The sequence below is a fragment of the Zootoca vivipara genome, chromosome 7 (genome assembly GCF_965207765.1).
Source record: "Zootoca vivipara chromosome 7, rZooViv2.hap1.1, whole genome shotgun sequence".
In the NCBI taxonomy this organism is placed as follows: Eukaryota; Metazoa; Chordata; class Lepidosauria; order Squamata; family Lacertidae; genus Zootoca; species Zootoca vivipara.
Window position 1 is genome coordinate 64431031 of NC_142590.1, and position 22281 is coordinate 64453311.

A 22281-nucleotide genomic window follows, 5' to 3' on the forward strand; every position below is an offset into this window, starting at 1 on the left:
TGGATATCTTTTCCTCTGGTCAGCTGTGATTGCCTTAATAGGAAATGCACCTCCAGATATTATGGTGCATTTTTTATTTATTTTCATTTGTTAATTATTTTGCAACAGCAATCCGGTTCTGGTGAGTGTTTATTTAGGTTCTCAGTTCTTCATCTTCCCTTTTTCCAAGGAGATATTTTACAATCCCTTCTCTTTCTGCAATAAACATTTCAGTCCTGAGGGCATGTTTGGAACTCAACCACAATGTGAAATCGCTGTAGCCGACAAAGTTTATATGAACCAAGCAGGTAGTAACCTGCTCCCGGGATTAGAGAGTGCAGTGCTGTTTACTAGGCCTTCTAAAGAATCCTGCCCTAAATCCCTAGGTTTAGAGATGAGTTGCTGCTTTATCCACAGTCTGCATTAGGCACCGAATCAAAGAAACCAAGAAAACCACAGCAAACCCACCCTGTTTCAACAAGGGCAACACTATGCTCAGGGAACTCATGGGCTCTGAATGCCTCTTTTTATCAGTTTACATTGGAGCGCTTCCCAGTGAAATAGCTAAAAATGTTGGAAGTATGCAGGTTTCATTGAAACTAAAACAGCACCTCCTGCAGGTAATAATAGCAAAAACTCTGCTGGCATCAGGAGAAAGCATTGCTTGAGTTATTTTTCTAAGGCTGGAGGCATAGTGCACAGATGAACTGTGGCAATCTCAGTGGCATGGAAATCTGCGTTTGGGCATCCTCAGGTACATCCAAAGCAATCCTGTGAGCTAGTGATGAAGTAGAAGCCTACCTATTAGCTTCATTCCACTTGACAGGAACACAACTTGGGCATCCATATTAACAAAAGGATTGAGCACTATAGCTTTCATTTCAGCATGAAGGATTTATCATCTGAAGAAGTATGGGGGGTTGTGTCTCCAAGGAAAACATGCAGGTGACCCTATCTCCATGTGCATACTGTTCCTGTGCTTCTCATTGCAAAAATCTAAAGGCATTTCCCCCTGCTCTATTCTGCCAGTCCACATGGCTGGTCAGAACTAGCATGAGATATAAATGCAGGTTATGTTGCCCATGTGGCTTAATTTCCATGGGGATTATCACAGGTACAGTGCCCAGCTAGGAGGCAGAGGTTCCCTGCCTATGCTCAACAAGGGATGAGCCTTATTTTGGCCATTAAAGTAACTCATGCAATAAAGGAGAGACTGGGCCACATTTGCTAGCCGTTCACCATCCATTGCATCCATGTTATCTGGCCCCATAGCCCCTCCGCATGTGTGGTTATTATTATTATTATTATTATTATTATTATTATTATTATTATTATTATTTATACCCCAGCCACTCTGGGCAGCTTCCAACAGAAATATTAAAATACACTAATTTCTTAAAGATTAAAAGCTTCCCTAAATGGGCTGCCTTCAGATGTCCTCAAAAAGTCTGGTAGGTGTATTTCTTTTTGACATCTGGTAGGAGGGCGCTCCACAGGGTGGGTGCCACTACCGAGTAGGCCCTCTGCCTGGTTCCCTGTAACTTGGCTTCTCGCAGTGAGGGAACCGCCAGAAGGCCCTTGGCACTGGACCTCAGTGTCTGGGCAGAGCGATGGAGGTGGATTCGCTCCTTCAGGTATACTGGACCGAGGCCGTTTAGGGCTTTAAAGGTCAGCACCAACACTTTGAATTGTGCTCGGAAACGTACTGGGAGCCAATGCAGGTCTTTCAAGAATCCTACACAATAGGGGAAGTCTGAAGCAGCCTACCACCACCACTTCAGACTATCCCAACCAATGTGGGAATGGCCAGCAAATACGGCATTTCTCTATATATATTTTTCGGGGGGGTGAGGACTATGGAGAAGCCACAATGTACATCCCACCTAGAAAAGACGCTCTTCCGTTATCCACAGAGTAAAGGATGTTGCCATGTTATAATCGTTTTTATTTTTTAATATTTTTACAATTGAATGTATACCCCCACATGCGCAACCCATGCTATGGCAAACATTCTATTAAAATTAAAACAATTAAAACAGCTAAAACAATAAGATCCAAGGAGCAGCAAGCCGCTCCGTAAAACTGTTTGTTCCAACATTTCCCTGTTGAATCTTAGTTCTTTGCCAGGTTATAGACAGGTTAGGGGCCTTAGATGTTTTTGCACTTCAAGCAAAAAGTAACATGACGCCCAGAAACATTTTTCTCCAGTGAGAGGGAGATGAAAGCCGGGAAAACAGCATGCCTTCTTGTAAGGGGAAGGGCTTATAGAGAACAGCCCCCCCCCCTCATCAGAAGCAGCCCATCTCCAAGCAGTCATGTAAGCGAAGGGACGGATGAGGAAAGTCAGGAGACAGAAAGGGAGTGCCAGACCTCTGGCAACATCCAAGAGCCCTTGCTCCACAGGCAGGAAGAGAGGGAGGGGGAAAGAGAGGAGAGAAATCAGGCAGAATGCAGACCCTTCCCCCCCCCCCTGACTCTGGAATTGAGGAGGAGGAGAAAGGGGAGGAGATTCACTGTCCCGAGGCTTTTATGTTGGTCCAAATTGCGGAAGGGGGCAGTGCCGGATTCTGATTCGTTACTCAGGAGTAGTCACAATAGCCTCTGACACTTCTGAAATCTGCTGCCTGAAGCAAACTACTTCATGTTGCTTCTTGATAAGGTTGGTCCTGTTTGCAGCGATGTGCTATGCTTGTATCCACACAGAGTGCATGCTTGACTTAGTGTTTCCTGCTGAGAACCTGGTGAGAGGCTTTTCCTGTAATGACCCAGTGGGTGCTGCTCTAGGAGTGATCTTCCTGCTAGGCAGGTGGGTGTAGTTGCAATTCTTTGAAGTCTAAAGTGCCACTCTGCTTCTGTGAGAGCACACAGAACCAACTTTTGCTTATTTCACCTTTTTTGGAACTGTGGGATAACGAGGGAGGGCGCAAGCTGAGGAGAGACCAGTGGGACACAGAGGTGAATCTCTCCAGCGGCTTGTTGGAACGAGGCTTGAAAAACCACCAAGTAGGGGTTGCGGGAAGGCTCCTACTTTCATCAAGCCCAAGATGCCCCAGGCAAGGAATGCAAATTAAAACATCGAGAAAACAGCATGTGGGGCAAGCTTTGCCTCTCTCTCTCTCCCCACCTACCCCAGCTCCAGCATGTCAAAACATCTAATACAGCTTTCCATTTGTGGGGTTGCCCAGAGCGTTCGTGTGCCCTTCCATCACCTGGTGCACCACTACTCAGTTCTGCAGGGTGCTGGGCTTCCATGGAGAGGGGTATATCATAGAATCATAGAGCCCCGAGGATAATCTAGTCCAACCCCCTGTAATGCAGGAATGTGTGGTTGGCCTATATGGGGACCAAACCTGTGACCATGGCATCATCAGCACCACAACTGAGATAACTGGCGGGTATTCAAAAGGCCCAGTCTTTCTGTACCCAGCCCCTCTCTTCCTGCACACATTGTTTATTAGGGACTCAGTGTTGCTTCATATACCCTTCCCCCAGTTCCTTCTTGGGACACCAGTTGGACTGAGGCTGAGGCCTCAAAACTCACCTTGTAGCTTGCCAGCCTCTCATGTTCCTTCCTAGCACCTTCTCTCTGCTGCACTTCAGGTCAACTAGAAAGGGGAGCAGGCCCTCTCTACCCCAGCCCTTCTGTTGTTCCTTAGTCATAAGGAACTCTGAAACCTCATGGTCAACAGTCGAGCTTCTCCCCAGCTGTTCCTTACCTGGTTTATCACCCAGTCATTCTTCACCAGCAAGCACAGCTGATGGGGGCCCTGATCCTGCGTCCACACGGGAGGGACACCTAGGGGGAAATGGGGCAATCCCTGGGGGCCCTTCACATTGAGTTTAATTTTTAGCAACAAGGGATTTCAACCAGGGTATTACTTCAATATGTAGAACCCATTACTGTATATACCCATAATTCAATCTGGTTATACAGTGTCATGTCAGCAGTTCACCATACAGATCCTATCATCCCTACATTTCCAACTTGCCAATTTGGTCATGTGAACAAACCCAGGTTTTTGAACCTGGTTCTGTAGTAATTTTTCATGCGAGAGCTTTCAGCAGTAGAGAATCTGTGAGGTGGAGGAGAGGAAACTTTAGCAAGAAAACATCAAACATCCCCCCCACTGATTAGTTAAAATGTACTGTACAGTGGAACCTCGGTTTATGAACACCTCGGTTTACGAATTTTCGGTTTACGAACGCCGCGGACCCATCTGGAACAGATTAATTCACTTTCCATTACTTTCAATGGGAAAGTTCGCTTCAGTTTATGAATGCTTCAGTTTATGAACAGACTTCCGGAACCAAGTACACCCATGCTTCGGGTTAAGTACGCTTCAGGTTGAGTACTCCGCAGACCCGTCTGGAACGGATTACTCCACTTTCCATTACTTTCAATGGGAAAGTTTGCTTCACTTTATGAATGCTTCAGTTTATGAACAGACTTCCGGAACCAATTGTGTTCATAAACCGAGGTACCACTGTATTGCACAAGAAGAATTGTGATTGTATATGCACAACATGCTGTTCTATGGGAGGGTGCGGAGAAGAAGAGCAGAATAGCAACTCCAAGCTTCGGGTGAGAATGTTTTTGTTACATGCAAGGAGTCATTGAGATAGGCTTCACGGAGTGTCAGTCAATTAGGCGGGAGAGGCTGCTTCAGATGTGGGGCTGTGTGGGAAAGCATTCCTATGATTAAATGAATGGCTTTCCCCAGAAGGCATGGGGAAGCACATGAATCGATGCTGTCTCTTTAAATCCCTCCCTGGAGTGGCGGGCAAGCAGCCCTTGATCTATACCTTTCTCCCTTTCATCTTGCTCAATCATTAAAACCAAAGGGAGCAAATAAACATACAGAGACATTCTCCAGGGAGAAGTGGATCAGCCCCAGAGCCCTGCCCTGCCTCTATTACACATACAAATGTGCACACAAGCGTGCGCACACCCACACCCACCAGAGTCCCACTGGAACCCTTACTATCATATGCACAACCATACCTGCATGCAGCAGGCAATAGAGTTGCAGGAATCAAGAACAGGGAGTGCACCACATAGCAATGTTTTGTTGCAGGTCCTACTTGCTCCCCCCTGTTTTCATATTCAGGTGTGAGTGTTGTTGCTTATGTAGTGAAAATGGCACCACCTACACACAAGACAAGAGGCTTCAGCAGTCCCAGGGTTTCCTGAACAGCTGTCAAGGCAGGTGGTCAGTAGCAGGTCAGCAATCATTCACACAGTGTCAGTTGAGTTAACTCTCTGGTGAACCGCACTGAGATCTTTTGATGGATAAATAATAATGATAAAATAATATTTATTTATTTTAAAAAAAACAGCTCAGGAGGCCAGGCCAAATGAGCACAGCAACTCTTCTCAGTTCTCTTGCCCCAATATGGCAGTTGTGAGGACTGAAGGTCTCTGCCTTTGCCCAGCTCCCTAAGTCTCCTCCTCCCCAGCTCCTTCCCAAGCAATCTGAGGCTTCTTCAGTTTGCCCTCTTCATACCTCTTCTGGTTCAGGGAGACCAGGCTGGAGGGAAGTTGGTTGCAGCAGAAGGGGGAGACTGCCTGGCTTCATCACCAACCTCACTCATTATTGACTCTTTCCCCCCCTCCTCCCCAGCCTCCTCTTCTGTCTCTGATTCTGGACTGCTCTCTGCCACAGACTCTCCCTGCTCACTAAACCCTGTTACCTCTTCAGCTTCCAACACCTCCTCCTTCCAGTCTGCCCCCTCTGACCACTCATCATTGTTCCACCACCAATCCTCTGGCTCTGAGCCCCTTGCCCCTTGGGTTCCCCAGCTGGTGCCTCCCATCGCTGATCTTATCCCATCTCCATTCTCCCCATGATCACGCATGAATTAAGCAAATAGTGAAATGTGCCTGTTAACCTGTCAATGAGTTTGTTAAAGAGTTTTCTTGAATTTGATTGTTGTTGTTGTTTAGTCGTTTAGTCGTGTCCGACTCTTCGTGACCCCATGGACCAGAGCACGCCAGGCACTCCTGTCTTGCACTGCCTCCCGCAGTTTGGTCAAACTCATGTTCGTAGCTTCGAGAACACTGTCCAACCATCTTATCCTCTGACGTCCCCTTCTCCTAGTGCCCTCAATCCTTCCCAACATCAGGGTCTTTTCCTAGGATTCTTCTCTTCTCATGAGGTGGCCAAAGTATTGGAGCCTCAGCTTCACGATCTGTCCTTCCAGGGAGCACTCAGGGCTGATTTCCTTAAGAATGGATAGGTTTGATCTTCTTGCAGTCCATGGGACTCTCAAGAGTCTCCTCCAGCACCATAATTCAAAAGCATCAATTCTTCGGCGATCAGCCTTCTTTATGGTCCAGCTCTCACTTCCATACATCACTACTGGGAAAACCATAGCTTTAACTATACGGACCTTTGTTGGCAAGGTGATGTCTCTGCTTTTTAAGATGCTGTCTAGGTTTGTCATTGCTTTTCTCCCAAGAAGCAGGCGTCTTTTAATTTCGTGACTGCTGTCACCATCTGCAGTGACTGCTGTCACCATCTGCAGGACCAAGATGGTCCGCCGCCGCAGGGGAACGGGAGGCAGAGGGTTGAGGGGGGGGAGAGAGAGCGTGCGTGTGTACGTCCCGCCTCTTCGTCCAGTCCCTGTGTCCGTGGGGCACATGCGCATTAGCAGGGACACAGGGACTGGACGCAGAGACACAGGGACTTTATTATATAGGATTCTGTATCCCTGTTCAATATATTAAAAAGGCATAGTTATAGCAAGTTGATCCAGTAGGGTTAATCTTACATTTTGTATATACTAGATCTGTGAAACTATGTTTGATTGTTTTCCTTCATTTGGGTGTTCTTTAATATGACGATGAGTGTTTTTCTTGGGAATCACCTTTTGTCCTCTGCTGTTTTGTACTGAAGAAAGAAAACACAGCACCCTAGGGACCTGCACTGTCCACGTTGTGCTTCTAGTGTTTACTTGGGTAAATGCAAATTACTATCATTAGTCAGAGATGTTTACTGAAAGCAGTGGGGCTGGCAGGCTACTCCCAGTGTAAACTGCAGCATGTCCACTGAGCCCTGTGATTAGAGCCATTGTTCCAAAAAGAGAAATGAGCAGCCTGGCCCCACACAGTGCAACTTTACTACTCCTTTTGACTGTGACGTCTGTCATTTATCCCTGGCTGGCTGTTCTTAACATGCTAAGCCAATGCAATAAAGAAAGAGGTGGGTGGAAGACGGTCCCTTCTGTGCTCTACTGTTTCCATAAGAAGCTGCTTTGTAGGAAGTCAGACCATTGTCCAGTCTAACACAGTACTATCTATGTTGACTGGCTGTGGGTGTGTCGTAGCATTGCCTGGTGATACTGGGCACTGAACCTCAAACCTTCTACATGCAGGTAGCTGTGATGCATCTCCATAAAGGCTTACCAGCATAGTCCAAGTTCTAAGCTCTGTGCAAATAATAATAATAATAATAATAATAATAATAATAATAATAATAATAAATTTATTATTTATACCTGCCCATCTGGCTGGGTTTCCCCAGCCACTCTGGGCAGCTTCCAACAGACATTAAAATACAATACAGTGGTGCCTCGACTTACAAATTTAATCCGTTCCAAAGGCACCTTCGTAGGTCGAAAAATTCATAAGTCGAAAAGCCCCATTGGAAACGCGATTTTCCATAGGAATGCATTGGAATCAGAAAAATTTGTAAGTCGAAGCAACCCCATCTAAAAATTTGTAAGTCGAAAAAACCCTATCTAAAACCGCCACGGTTTCCGTTCGGATGTCGAGAAATTCGTAAGCGTGCGGCCATTTGCCCCATTCATAAGTCGAAAAATTCAGTTGTCGAGTCGTTCGTAAGTCGAGGTACCACTGTAATCGATTAAACATTAAAAGCTTCCCTAAACAGGGCTGCCTTCAGATGTCTCCTAAAAGTCTGGTCGTGGTTTAGCTCTTTGACATCTGGTGGGAGGGCGTTCCACAGAGCGGGTGCCACTACCGAGAAAGCCCTCTGCCTGGTTCCCTGTAGCTTGGCTTCTCATAGCGAGGGAACCGCCAGAAGTCCCTCGGCGCTGGACCTAATAATAATAATAATAATAATAATACTTTTCTAAAGTCAGGAGTACGGAATCTTTTTTAGCACATTGTGCATGCCCCAATGTGAGCTGATCATCAGAGCTTGTGAAGCCAGGCAGTGGCGGAGCTGGGTGCTCTGGCACCTGGAGTGGCACACATGCTGTGCACCCGGGGGCGGGGCGATCTACCCATGGGGCCGATCTCAGCGCAGCTGCGCGATCCTCACCGGGGGCCGCTCCCCCGCGACCTCCAAGCCTACAGTGAGCCACGGAAAGGGGGAGAGCCACAGCAGCTGCTTTGCCGCTTTGCCGCTCGCTGGGCTTGGGGGAGTCATGGGTGGGGGGCCCTGCGCCAAATGTCACCCCTTTCAGGATGACTCCCGGGGCGCCCCACACACCCCTTCCTACACCCCTGAAGCCAGGTGCATTCATGCATGAGGGAGAGCTTTAGGCTGGAACCTTTCTCTCTGGTGTGCAATTTTCTGCCAGCAGAAAGTTTAACGTGTTGCATAAAAAATGTGATTCCATGTTTGAAGCCTGAAGCGTACAGTTCCAGAAGGACTTTACTACATGATTTTTCCTGTTTGTGGAGGTCAGCTCCAGATGCCTCAAGGAGACCTTTTGTAGCAGTAGAGAAGTACAATATGGGCAAAGCACATGGCATATGTGATACTTTTAACAGTTTTGAAATTGGGTGCCCGTATTTTGGGTTTTATTGGAACTAGTGCGCATATTCAGAATCTGAAGTTGCATCCATGGGTGATTCTGCTCAGATCTGTGCAAGACAGTCTCACTTTTCTGAGGTGTCCCAAAAACTCATGTCAAGAGGCCTAAAATTACTCGTCAGAATAAAAATCATTGTGGTAATATAATATCAGAACTCCGATGAAATTTCACAGTATCTATATTCTCCACAAAAGGAATAGGTACATATATTCTCCCAGGCACCTGCATGCTATTTCTTTCAGATCCCTCCTCAGAAGCCATCTTTTCCATAACGCCTAGTTTGCATGCCATTCTGTGTCGCGCCTGTAACTAAGCCTAAGCACAGGGAACTGAAACAATATCTCATTACTTCCCTCTTTATCCCAGTTACAATTTACATCATACTCCTCTATCGCTTTTCCTCTGTCAAATTTTAAATGGTTAGTTGCTTGGGCAGAGACGTGTCCTTTTATACCCGGTGAAGCATCACGCACACTGATGGTGCTATATAAAAGGTAACAATAATTATGAACAGAGTGGCCTTTCCCCTAAACTAATTCCCAGTCAGACACACAATTCCAGGTGTTCACTTACTTATCCAGAATACAGTATATACTATCATGGTGCTACTTTGTATAGATTTTACATTGAAAAAGCATTAGCCCTTGACAGGTTTACATTTCTGCCAGAGTCCCACGATTCATCCAAGCAATGGAGTCTGCGGTTTCAGGACAAATGAGCTTCGGAATGCCATTCCTAGACCTGTATTCAGCAGCCCTGTGCCCTTGTTAATGGAAGATTTTGTGCCTTGAAAAGCATCTGTTTTCTGAAATCTTGTTTGGGGAGGGGGGTGGAATTCTGTATACCCCATTGTATTGAGGGTTATTTTTGAAAGTTGTCTCTTTTCCCCCCTCTTCTAATTATAGGATGTTACAGAACAATCAGCTCAGTCGGATCCCAGCAGAAGCTCTGTGGGATCTTCCAAACCTTCAGTCACTGTAAGTCCTAATGGATTGTCCCTTTAAGCTGTTATGGGATCTCTGAAACAAGTGTCGTTCAATACTTTGTTTTATTTATTTCTTTATTTCAAAAAAAAAAATATTGGTTAAAAAACACACCTCTGAAACATACTAAAACAGAGTAGAATTACCTCAGCGTTCTAAACATCTGAGTAGGCTTGTCTAAACAAGAATATTTTTAGCTGTTGGGGTGAAATGGGAACATAAGAAGCTGCCTTAGATTGAGCCAGACCATTGGTCCATTTTGCTAAGCATTGCCTGCACTGACTAGCAGTAGCTCTCCATGGTTTCAGATGGGAATCTCTCGCAGCCCAACCATGAGATGCTGGGGACTGAACCTGGGACCTACATGCAAAGCAGATGCTCAACCACTGAGGCATCACATTTTCCCCTCCCAAAAATCCAGTAAGGTTTTCATAGGAACCTTTAGGGCAGACTTCTAGCCTTCTGAGCAGGTGCTAGAGAAAAGAATATGGTACAAAGCATCATAAATTTTAGAACTGGGAGGTAATTTTCAAACGGACACAAATATTTGGAAGCATTTCATTAAAAAAAATTTTTTTTTTGAAGGATCAGATCTTAATGCGTTGCTTGCAGAAGGTCCCAGGATTAATCCCTGGCATCTTCAGGTGGGGCTAGGAGAGAATTGTGTTTGAAATCCTGGAGCCACTAGATCAGACATCCCCAAACTTCAGCCCTCCAGATGTTTTGGCCTACAACTCCCATGATCCCTAGCTAAGAGGACCAGTGGTCAGGGATTATAGGAACTGGAGTCCAAAACATCTGGAGGGCTGAAGTTTGGGGATGCCTGCACTAGAAAATGCTGAGATAGATGTCCAATGGTCTGACTTGTTATAAGGCAGCTTCCTATGTTCCTAATACCACCTTATGTCTTATTGCAGTATCTTGTTTGGCTTAATAATAATAATATTTTTTTATTTATACTGCACCCACCTAGCTAGGTTTCCCCAGCCACTCTGGGCGGCTTCCAACAGAAATATTAGAATACACTAATTTCTTAAAGATTAAAAGCTTCCCTAAACAGGGCTGCCTTCAGATGTCCTCTAAAAGTCTGGTAGTTTTTTTTCTTTTTGACATCTGGTGGGAGGGTGTTCCACAGGGCAGGTGCCACTACCGAGAAGGCCCTCTGCCTGGTTCCCTGTAACTTGGCTAATCCATGGTTCCATTCTTTCCTTGAAAAAGATAATAGTGCGGAATTTGAGCTAAAGGAAGTTGGAAGCAGGAGTGCGGAGACATTTGATGTGGTTGCCACTCTATCTGAGTTCTCCCTGGGACCAGGATTAGCAGTTGAATGGTTGTGAGCTTCCATGGACTAGAGCCCAACTGAGCAGAAGCATGAAATGCTATCCTTTGTTTGTAAACACAGAAAAAGTTCATAGACTCTGGAGCCAAATGGCCACGGGGCAGCAGTAGTTCTGTCACACAACAAGTTACACACAGCATTAAGGGTGGTTCCATTACGTATCGGCAAATTCGCTTCCCCAAAATATTGGACATTTTGTGATACGGAAAATGATGGCAAAATGCACTGGGAAATGTGTGATAATACCTGCTTTGGTTCAACATCACTAACCTCAACAGCAGATCAAGATGAATGCCCAATAAACAGGTCACCTGGAATCACCTTAAAGTACAATAAACACAGTGGAATAAAACATATTACTCCCATCTGCTTAAGAAACATCTCAGTAGATTGATTGGTATGGAGGAAGCTAGTCCAAATGATACCTGGGTCTCAAGGAAATGAACCAGGATACAACATAGCTGTTTCAACAGAAGAGAAATATGATCCTGACACACAGTCTTGAGGCTCATCCACTTACCTTTGCCCCATGCTTTCTAGTAACAGGCCTGCATTTTAAAGTGCTGTGTCTGAGCACATTTTCTTTTTAATGTCCCAGCATGTTCCCCATGAAAACCCATTCTTTAATGCTCAGTTGCAGCAAATGACAATCCGCAGAACCTTAATTACCATTTGTTCCAATCCAATGCTAAAAAGTGGCTTATCACAGGGAATGCAAAATATAAAGGAGGGCTGTGCTGGCATCAATAATTTGTAAGGTGCTCATGTCACTAATCCCGGTGGTGTTAGGAATTCTTAGTATAGAGCAGGCATCCCCAAACTGTGGCCCTCCAGATGTTTTGGCCTACAACTCCCATGATCCCTAGCTAACAGGACCAGTGGTCAGGGATGATGGGAATTGTAGTCCAAAACATCTGGAGGGCCGAAGTTTGGGGATGCCTGGTACAGTATAGAGATTAGTGCAGTCCCCGTGTGGCTTGCTAGTGTAGGGCACTAAATCTTCAAGCATGACACTTGCAAAACCCACTGTCTGATAGCACCCTGTAACAGCCATGTTCTGATGAAATTGCTTTTTAATGCTGTCACTCAACAATCTAGTCTTTGAGTTATTAGCCTCCATAAGAGGCCAATAGAGAATGCACATGGACAAAGGTATTATCTTTGGAATGAATAAACATGATCTTTGGAGATTTTAAAAGATAATTTTCCTAATGACAGGTGCTTTGCCTAGTTCCATGGCAAGTCATTATGCGGTCCCATTCATTGTACAATCCCTCTGTGATTCCTAATTCAAATAGCTCTCCACATCGTAATTTCCTTTCCCTCCTCCCTCGCACAGCTGTGCTGTTAAAACCATCCAGCCCATAGGTGACTGCATTTTAGCTGTGGGACAAATGAGCTTTTGCTGTCCTTGAGAATGGCCGTTTTCTTTTGTTTTTGAGGCAGTTCGCTCTCTGAAAGGGACAAGATCTTATTGCAGGAACTGTCTCCTCGAAGCAAATGGGAGTATGGACTTACCAATGAAATACCAGTCAGATTCTTATAGGATCTCTTTCAAAGCAAGTGCGCTTTCAATACAAAAGAGGTGATTTTGAACTTTCTCCTCCAATCATGTGGTCTGGAGAGCATCCAAGCACATGAAGCATCTACTTTCCCCCTCAACAATGAGCAGTAATGTGTTGGCTGAAACTGAATAATTAGCATTTGTTGTGTGGAGAGATCCTTTTCTTCCACCGAAGTGAATCATATAAGTATATACCTTGTACTGTGGAAAGGAGCAACAGTGTGCCATTGATTTAGGTCCTACACCATAAGTCTTCAAACCAATGTTATTCAGGTCTCCAAATGTCTGAATGATTGCAATAGTAATCATAATTGGGTATTTGTTCTCTCATCCTTGCTTCCATTTGGTTGGCATTCTTTGGCGTAGCCGGCTGCTGCATTTACACCTTGCAGGAAAATGACAGGGTGGAAAGGCCTAACTTTGGGAGGATTAAGCCTGGGAATACAGGGCCCATCCGCACTACCTGAAATCATCTCATTCCTTGAATGTTCTAGAATTTTTTATTGAGGGACCACACGATGTTGTCAGTGTTCTTCTGACATTTTGCATGTCTTTTAGAGGGGAAAAACAACAACCCCACATTTAGTCTGACCAGTAGTGGTGCAAAAAAAGGGATTCTTTATATGGTAACATGATGTTTTCCCCTGTGATGTCTGTTTAGCATAACAACACTGACCATATTTCCCCTTTTTTAACTCATAAGAGTGCATGCAGACCCAGCTTGGGAACCTTTGTTCATGGTGGTTGCATGATGGGCACCATTCACTGACATAATGCAATAACCATAATAAAGAAGGGCTGTGAATGGTTCCCTTCAGTAGAATCCTGAGATCAAATACTAAAGGTTATGCATCCACCCTGAACTCCATCCGTGTTTATAACATTTGGATTGAACATTAACTCCCACTGCATATGGTCAAAATTGCCTCCACGTCATGCAGCTTGATAGAACTTGAGTCAAATGCTTACCCATGATCTTATGGGGGTGTAACCTATAATCCTACTATAATCACTACCTCGCTATGGATATAGCCACAGATATTCCACTTTCATAAAATTGTTTTAAGCCACCATACCCATGAGTATTGCTTTCAGGTTGCTATTGATGAACAGTGTTACACACTGCAGCTGTTAAAGCCCATCTTCAGGAATGGGTAGGACACATCAAGGGGAGGCAATTTTAATGCAAACTAGTTTATACAGATATTTTACCTGATAAAAAACAAGCCAGAGCTCTCTTTGTTTATTGCACCCTCCCTACAGAAAGAAGAAACCAAAACCCCTCTACAATGGCAATTTATTTCCGGCATCCAGATTTAATAGAGGGGGGAACTCCTCTTTGGAGATCTCCCTACCCTCATTAAGTCCCATTAGGATAAATTAGGTCTGATTTGAGAGAGATGAAAAGTCGTTGAGTAAACAGTTTCCCCCTTAGCAAGGCTGCTTTGTGCGTTAAGCAATATCTGAAGCTAAGCTGATTTCCTCAGATTTCATTGGGGCTGCCAATACTTCTTTATTCAAATTGGCTTTGTGTCAAATGCCCTTCTCTTATTCCTGTATCTTCCCAGGGTTGGTCATTTTATCAGAAGAAAGAGCAGGTCTGTGTTTCCTTCCATCTAGGAGTAATTTTCCACAAGTCTTCTGTATATTTATTGCCAACCTGGAACATCCATAGATCACTGCCGAGTGGCTTCCAAACATTACAAGTTGAGTGGGGACCTGAATCGTTTATTTACATTTGCCTAGAGGCTGTGGTTTTTCCATCTGCCCTGAAGTGTTTCGTTTCATAGAATGCTAACTTACCTACTGCTTGGAAATCAAGCAGCACTCCATAAAATATTCCACACCGGTGTAGGTATTAAAAGCCTTGCACATTGGAGGCCAGGACAGGTAGATGATGCAGAATTGTACAATGTTGCCTTTATTGTTTCTCCATGTGATATTTACAGGTTTGAAATTGGGGGGGGGGAATCCCATAATCTGTGCTGCAGGAGGTGTTTGTATTTATGATGCCATAATATATCACAATTAACAGACGGCCCTTCAGACTTTTTTTGACGAGGGTTTGTTTCTTTGGCGAGTGTATTCTTCAACATGTTACTGGTATTATAACAACACATTAGTGGTAGAGTTATGCTGGACTGTCCACATAACCATTCCACTTTATGCGTTCTGTGTTGCTGTACTAATGTTATTGCCTTATTGCTGTCTGGGAGTGGGGCACACTTGCACAACAAAAGCAGACAAAAAAATAAAGTGAACATTTGTGGTATAAAAAGTTACAGGAGTTCAGCATTTGTTGGCTGATGTGATGAACATTGTAGTCTGACAACATCTGGAAGGCAGCAAGCAGGCAAAGGCTGTTTTAGATGTTGCCTGGCTGCTCCATATCTGAAGCACTCATTTAACACCTCTGACAATCAGGACCATGAATTATTAGCAGCACCTGCTATTGCAGCTTTTGTCCTCGGTGTTTTAGACTTGCAGCTCTGTGCTGGCTGGAGGGCACCAGGTTGGCAAGGCTGTTCTGTTCTGAAGAGTCGCAGACAGAAAGCCTGAGGAGGAAGCAGCACGAAGTCATTAATGATGGGGTGAGGCAGGGCAAGAGAGTTTGAAGTAGTCCTTTGTGCAATTCTTGTGCTTCCTTTCGTCTGCATTCTTCTCATTTGCAGTCTGCACAAAATGAGAGGATTTGAAGAGGCACATCTACACCTGATGGCAAAAACTCTAAACTACATGTCAGATGCTAGGCCTTATTTAAGGCAGTGATTCAGTCGTGATTCCCTGGCAAAGTGTCTGTCTACCAGCAGTTTTATAGGTGTGGTAAAGGCATACCACGCGCACCCCAGGAGAGTCGTGTGTCAGGCTAATTAACAACTTTGTGGCTACAACAAGCTCTTACCTAAAGCAGATGGGTACACTCTGTTTCTCTGCCAGCCAAAAGTAAACCAAAGCAAGCAGGTGCTATAAGTTATAATTACTGCCTTTTCAGTAAGAGTGAGAAAAAGAAGAGAGCTTGATTGGATTAAAAGCTCAGACAAGACTCTTGAGGTTTGTCTTTCAAATGGAAATAAAAGGCAATGGAAGCAGCTTGGTTTTCTGTAACATTTCAAATGCACATCCCACAGAGATGCTTAGAATGCCATTTCATATGTCCCCATTTCAAGTACTATTAGAACTGAAGCATGGCAGATTCTGAAGCCCTCTTCAAAAGTCATCTTTCAGCCACCTTTTCCTCAGCATGGGGTCTCTGATCCTTAAGGCAATTTTATCTTTCACACACAAATTCGTATCACTCTAGTTATGTATATTTTTACATGTTACAGCATGGCAGCATGGCACCCAACTTTGGTAATATTATATGTGGAAGGCTGTTTTGGCACTGAGCAAAATATGCATTAATAAAGAATAAGAAATGTACAATTTCTGACTGCAGTTCCCCAAACTACAGTGAAGGTTTCCTCAGAGGGTTCCTTGACTTGTGGAAATAGAGAGTGCCTTATATAAAGGGTGCTTTAGAACAGGCATAGGCAACCTTGGCTCTCCAGATGTTTTGGAACTACAACTCCCATTATCCCTAGCTAACAGGGCCAGTGGTCAGGGATCATGGGAGTTGTTGTTCCAAAACATCTGGAGAGCAAAGGTTGCCTATGCCTGCTTTAGAAGCTCTGGTATTTGTACTTAGGATATTCTTTGTAGGCCATTTGAGGTGTTTCCGTGTTTCAACATCTGTGCCACATTTATATAATTGAGGTACCTTCTTCAAAAGGAAAAAGGTGAGGGAGGAAAATGGGCCAAAGTGCCCTGTCCCAGACTAAACACATGTAACACTGGTCATCTAGGTAGAAATTGGCAACTATCAATTCCTCAGCATGTGCTTAATCCAAGCCAGGAGAGACAGATGCAATAGAAGCCATTGTTCCAGCTGGCTGTTTTCCATTGTCACCCCATATTGCAAAATTATTCCAACACTGACTTCAAAGAAGAAGGAAAGACAGATGAATTTGCCCGATAAATGCTGTCCTTCAACATATTGACTTCTATTACACTGCTTGCAAAGAACCAGTGAGACATCTCAATCCATAGAACTGGTGCGCCACCCTCTCCTCATGTCTTTAGGAAAAACATTTTGGAAGCAGACAGAAAGAGTAAAGACCTCTTTAAAAATGTTAAGCCCATGAATAGGGTAATTATCATCATCATTATTATTGCTGAACGTTAAAATGCAAGGAGTGACTTCTTGGAAGTCACGGGGACAGTTGCTTTGATGTTGACAAAGGAGAAGCCTTCCCCACCAGACAAGTCAGTTGTAAGCATATATATTCTGATGACGGATGGAAGGAAGGAAAGGAATCACTTTGGAATTAGCATAGCCTGAGAGCATGTTCCCGCTTTCATAGGCCACCTTTGATCTGTTTGAAATGTGACAGCTCATTGTAAGAGCAATATTGCTTCATATAAATCATTTTTGATAGAATGTGCTTTTGCTTCTTAGAAAAAAAGAAAAAGAAATCTCTTCCACCGAATGTTTAAAGGATAAAAGGCAACAGAAATAGACTGGGGTGTTTAGCATCAACTTATAATTTATTGGCATGGATCTGATTTTGTGGCAAAGCCACATTAAGTATTGTTAAGGTAATTTATGAGGCATAAGCTTTTCCTGGAGCACAAGAAAAGTGAGCCTTCTGGCTGGTTGAAAAGAAGCCATCAAGTAATTGTGAATTTCAGACTTGTAGAGTAATCCACAAACAAGCAAAGCAGCCCTCCTTCAGGAACAACCATAGCTGAGTGGTAGAGCATCTGCTTTGCTTGCAGAAAGTCTTGGGTTCAACCCCCATCCAAATAGGGATGAGGGAGTTTCTTGTCTGAAACCCTGGAGAGCCACTGGCAGTCAGTGTAAACAATACTGAGCTGGGTGGACCCAAGAGTCTCACTCAGTATAAGGTATATTCTATATTCCTATGTTTTTGTGTTCTATGTTCTAAAGGATATACAGTAGTAGCCAATTGCTAAATAAAATGATGAAACCTGACTGGAAACTGCTTTATGCCTTAGAAGCCGTGCCCTATGATTTCCATTGTGTAGTTTTGTGCCTTGTGTGAGGAGAAAGTATTGTTACAAACTTTGAACTTGCCCTAGAGGTGAGAAATTCCAGGGGCAATGCTCTGTGAATTTAGCTTCCTTTTGATGGAGTGATGGCTGGAGAGTTTTTGTAATATTTACACCGGTAGTTTGTGGAGCTAGAGGACAGACTGGCAGAATGTTAGTTAGTTAGTTAGTTAGCATGTAGCAGATCCATTTCCCTATATCATATCCTTAGAGTAGGGTGGTCCAACTTTTCACACCAACTTTGCCACAAGAGTGCTTTAATACGGAACCCATGGGCCACACACTGTCTTGTTGTGCATAGAGAGGGGAGAAGCGAGGCCAAACGAGGTACTGGGCTTTGGGAAGGAGGCACGAGGCTCTGGCAGGGTTCTAGAGCCCTCCTACCTCCTTCCCAAAGCTGGGAAAGCACTAATTAGGCTTTGGTAAGGAGGAGGGAGGGACGGGGGTGGCACTATGGTCTAAACCACTGGGTTTAGGGCTTGCCGATCGGAATGTCGGCAGTTTGAATCCCTGCTACGGGGTGAGCTCCCGTTGCTCGGTCCCAGCTCCTGCCACCCTAGCAATTCGTAAGCACGTCAAAGTGCAAGTACGGTAGATAAATAGGTACCACTACAGCGGGAAGGTAAACGGAATTTCCGTGCGCTGCTCTGGTTTCACCAGAAGCGGCTTAGTCATGCTGGCCACATGACCCGGAAAAACTGTCTGCGGACAAATGTCGGCTCCCTCAGCCAGTAAAGCGAGATGAGCACCGCAACCCCAGAGTCATTCGCGACTGGTCTTAACTGTCAGGGGTCCTTTACCTTTATCTAAGGAGGAGGGAGAACTCTAGAACCCTGACAGAGCCCCCTTGCCTCCTTCCCAAAGCCAATCACCTCATTTACCCAGCTTTGGGAAAGTCACGGGTCACCCCAAAGAGGCTCAAGGGCTGCATACATTGTACCACCCTGCCCTAGAAAGGCATCCTGCACCACAAGGTGTATCTTTGAACTGCAGTTTCTTCACATGCCTATAAGTTGCATCCTCCGCTTCCAGGTTCTAGTAACCTCTCCCATTTGAAACCCTCAGGAAGGTTCTCCAGCTATTTCAAGTAGCTCCCATTGAGAAGACATCTATCAGTCATTCTAGGCCGTTGGCAAGCCATTTGCCTGACAAAGACAAAGCACAATTGGCCAGTCAGCTTTCATAGCATTATTAGCTGAAGCTATGAAGTATGAGTGCTTCATATTTAGGAATCTTTTTTTCTTGAAAAGGACATAAATATAATATTGAAGTACTGGTATATTCACAATAAAGAAGAATCTGCCCAATTGTTTCATGAGCCCACGGGAGGTGAAAAAGAAGGGGGAACATGTTGTGTCTGCTGCCGCTATAAGATCCTGTCTCTCAATGTCCCACAACCTGGTTATGACTGTGGCTTTGGCAGATTGTAAGGACATTGAGCGGAGGAGTTCTACTGAAAGCCCCAGTTGCTGTACCTTCCTATTGAAGTGTTGCAGCCCTGGGGGGAGGAAGGTGTCCGAAAGCATTACCTGGAGGAAGGGATCTCTGTCAGAGTCGAGGCAGATTTTTAGCCAGAATATAAGGAATCTACCCCAGGCGACAGATTCCACCTTGTGTTGAGCTCCCTCTAAACATAAAACTGCATATGGGACGCATCTTGGAACAGAGAAGATATTGTAGAGGAAGGCTGATTGCACTTGCTCTACTGTCTGGGTGAACCCCGGGATCCAGATTGGAATGCCGTAGAGCAGTTGTGAAATGGTCTTGGCATTGAAGATCTTGAGCGCAGAAGGGATATATTTTTTTTTACAATCTGCCCAATTAATTAAGGCTCATATTTTCAGGAACAGCAGAAATATAGCACCATTCCAGGGGAGAGGGGGGCATCTCCCATTCATTCTCCCCTGAACAATATGCCTGGAATATTCTTTTAAAATAAATTGTGTTCACCACAAAAAATGGCCATGAGTGGGGGATGCTATGACAGGTTCAATTTTTCAATTTAACTGAATGTATAAACAGGTATAAATCATAATTCATATAAATATGAATGTATAAATCAGCCCTGAGTGCTCACTGGAAGGACAGATCGTGAAGCTGAGGCTCCAATACTTTGGCCACCTCATGAGAAGAGAAAACTCCATGGAAAAGACCCTGATGTTGGGAAAGATTGAGGGCACAAGGAGAAGGGGACGACAGAGGATGAAGATGGTTGGGCAGTGTTCTCGAAGCTACCAACATGAGTCTGACCAAACTGCAGGAGGCAGTGGAAGACAGGAGTGCTCTGCTCCATGGAGTCACGAAGAGTCGGACACAACTAAACGACTAAACAACAACAACGAACAGGTTCAGAGTAATGAGACGTCAGAGCAAAATAATATTTAGTGAAGCAGAACTCTATGTGTCTCCTATCAGCCAGTGACCCATTCCCACCACCCTTCTGAGTACAGTAGTACCTCGGTTTACAACCACAATTGGTTCCGGAAGCGTACTTAACCTGAAGCGTACTTAACCTGAAGCGAACTTTCCCATTGAATGTAATGGAAAGTGGATTAATCCGTTCCAGACAGGTCCGCGGAGTACTTAAACTGAAAATACTCAAACCGAGGTGTGCTTAAACCGAGGTATGACTGTAATACTTCTCCCCACCCTCTCACTATACATAAGGGTCTGGTAACTTCTGTTTCAGTGTATCTGAAGAAGTGTGATGCACACGAAAGCTCATACCAAGAACAAACTTAGTTGGTCTCTAAGGTGCTACTGGAAGGATTTTTTAATTCATTTTGATTTGACTACAGCAGACCAACACGGCTACCTACCTGTAACTACCGTGTTTCCCCCTTTTTAAGACACCGTCTTATAACTTTTCCCCCCTCAAAAAACACAGGGTGGCTTACTTTCGGTGGGATGTCTTATATTTTTTATTACCGGTACGGTTTTTACGGTTCAGGGCGCTGGCTCAGGGCGCTGCTGGGCTGTCTTGAGTGCTCGGCGCTGCAGCAGCCCCCAGTTCCGGGTGGCGGGGTGGCAGGCATCTTTGGCCGGGCCAGGCAGAGGCCGCTGGCTCATGCGCTCCGCCCGCCGCTGCAGGGCGCTCCAAGCTCCTTGGCCGGGCCAGGCAAGGAAGAAGCAGTGAGCCCAGCAGTGGCGGCAAGCACGGAAGTGGCAGGGATGGCGGTGGACGAGAAGGCAGAGCGCGGGGATGCAGCCAGCAAGGCGGGAGCGCGATCAGCTGTTAAGCGGAGCTCTTGGAGCGCCTCATCATAGCTGATCGCGCTCCTGCAGTGCTGGCTGCATGGAGTGACTCTGTGAGTGGAGGTGCCTGTGGAGGTTGGTTTCCGCGGCGCGGAAGTATGGCTTATTTTCGGGGTATGTCTTATATTTCTCAAATACTTAAAAACCCTGCCATGGCTTACTTTATGACTACGTATTAAAAAAGGGGAAACAGGGTATATATATGTGTCTCCGTTAGCCTATTGTAAAAGACTGTCCGCTGAAGTCTATTATAGATATAAGTATGCAGACTTTTCTAGTGAAATCAGCATATGGGAACTGTTGTCAGTCTCCCTGCTGTACTGACACATCTACTGTATTTAACATATGGGACCTATCAACCCAACTGCACAGACATATCTACTGTATAGAACATCTGGGACCAATCACCCATCTTCCCTGTTCTTTGGCTTTTCACTAAGGGAAATGTAACAAGTCATGTACTTAAGTGAGGGGGTTCAGGGTCATGGATCTTCCTAATCAAGGTCAATAAAAAGCACATTGGGGACTTTATAATATTGTTTGTATACTTCTGTATAGGCACGCAGGTTCTGTTGTTATTGTGGGTTTTTTACTCAAGATCCTATTGCATTTTAAGCCACACATAGGATGGCTGCAAGAGATTTTTTTCTGTACTGTACTACATGAGTTTTTCAGGGGGTGGGGAAATGCAAAAGATTACATTATTTGAGAAACTTGCATTCTCTTGTAGTTCTGTAGTCTAGCCACAAGACAGATGAGAAATTAATCTTCACTATGGTTCAAGACTTAAAAACCAGACACACAATATATTTAATTCAATAATGGTGAAATGGAGTAAACCTATGGCATGGCTAGAATTTCCACTTTTCTTCCTGTCAGTATTTATGTGATTTTAATAGTTGAATGGCAGGCAAAGCATGTGACTGATAAACCCTTTCCTGATATGGTTGATACACTCATGTGGAAAAATGAGTGACCTGCCAGAAAAAGGGTTTGCAATCCTACCTATAGATATGAGTGCTGAGATAGAGGGGGTGGACTGGGAAAGATTTTTTTTTTCACATGTCCAGGTTATACAGTTGGTCATATGGCACCTTCCGAGAACAAAAGAAGGTTCCAACAGATGCAAGTGATTTTATCTGCGACCCTCCAAATGTTGTTGGGCAGATAGCTCAGTTGGTAGAGCATGAGACTCTATCTCAGGGTCGTGGGTTCAAGCCCTACGTTGGGCAAAATATTCCTACATTGCAAGGGGTGGGACTAGACGA

At 44.7% G+C, this 22281-nt stretch overlaps 1 protein-coding gene across 1 annotated transcript in view; it reads left to right on the forward strand.

Annotated features, from left to right (window-relative positions):
- Nucleotides 1–22281, forward strand: part of LGR6 (leucine rich repeat containing G protein-coupled receptor 6) — a 137226-nt gene that overhangs the window by 62534 nt on the left and 52411 nt on the right. Inside the window, exon 4 of the mRNA XM_035121513.3 lies at nt 9669–9740. Coding sequence (XP_034977404.2) covers nt 9669–9740 — 72 coding nt within the window. The remainder of the gene's footprint in view (nt 1–9668; nt 9741–22281) is intronic.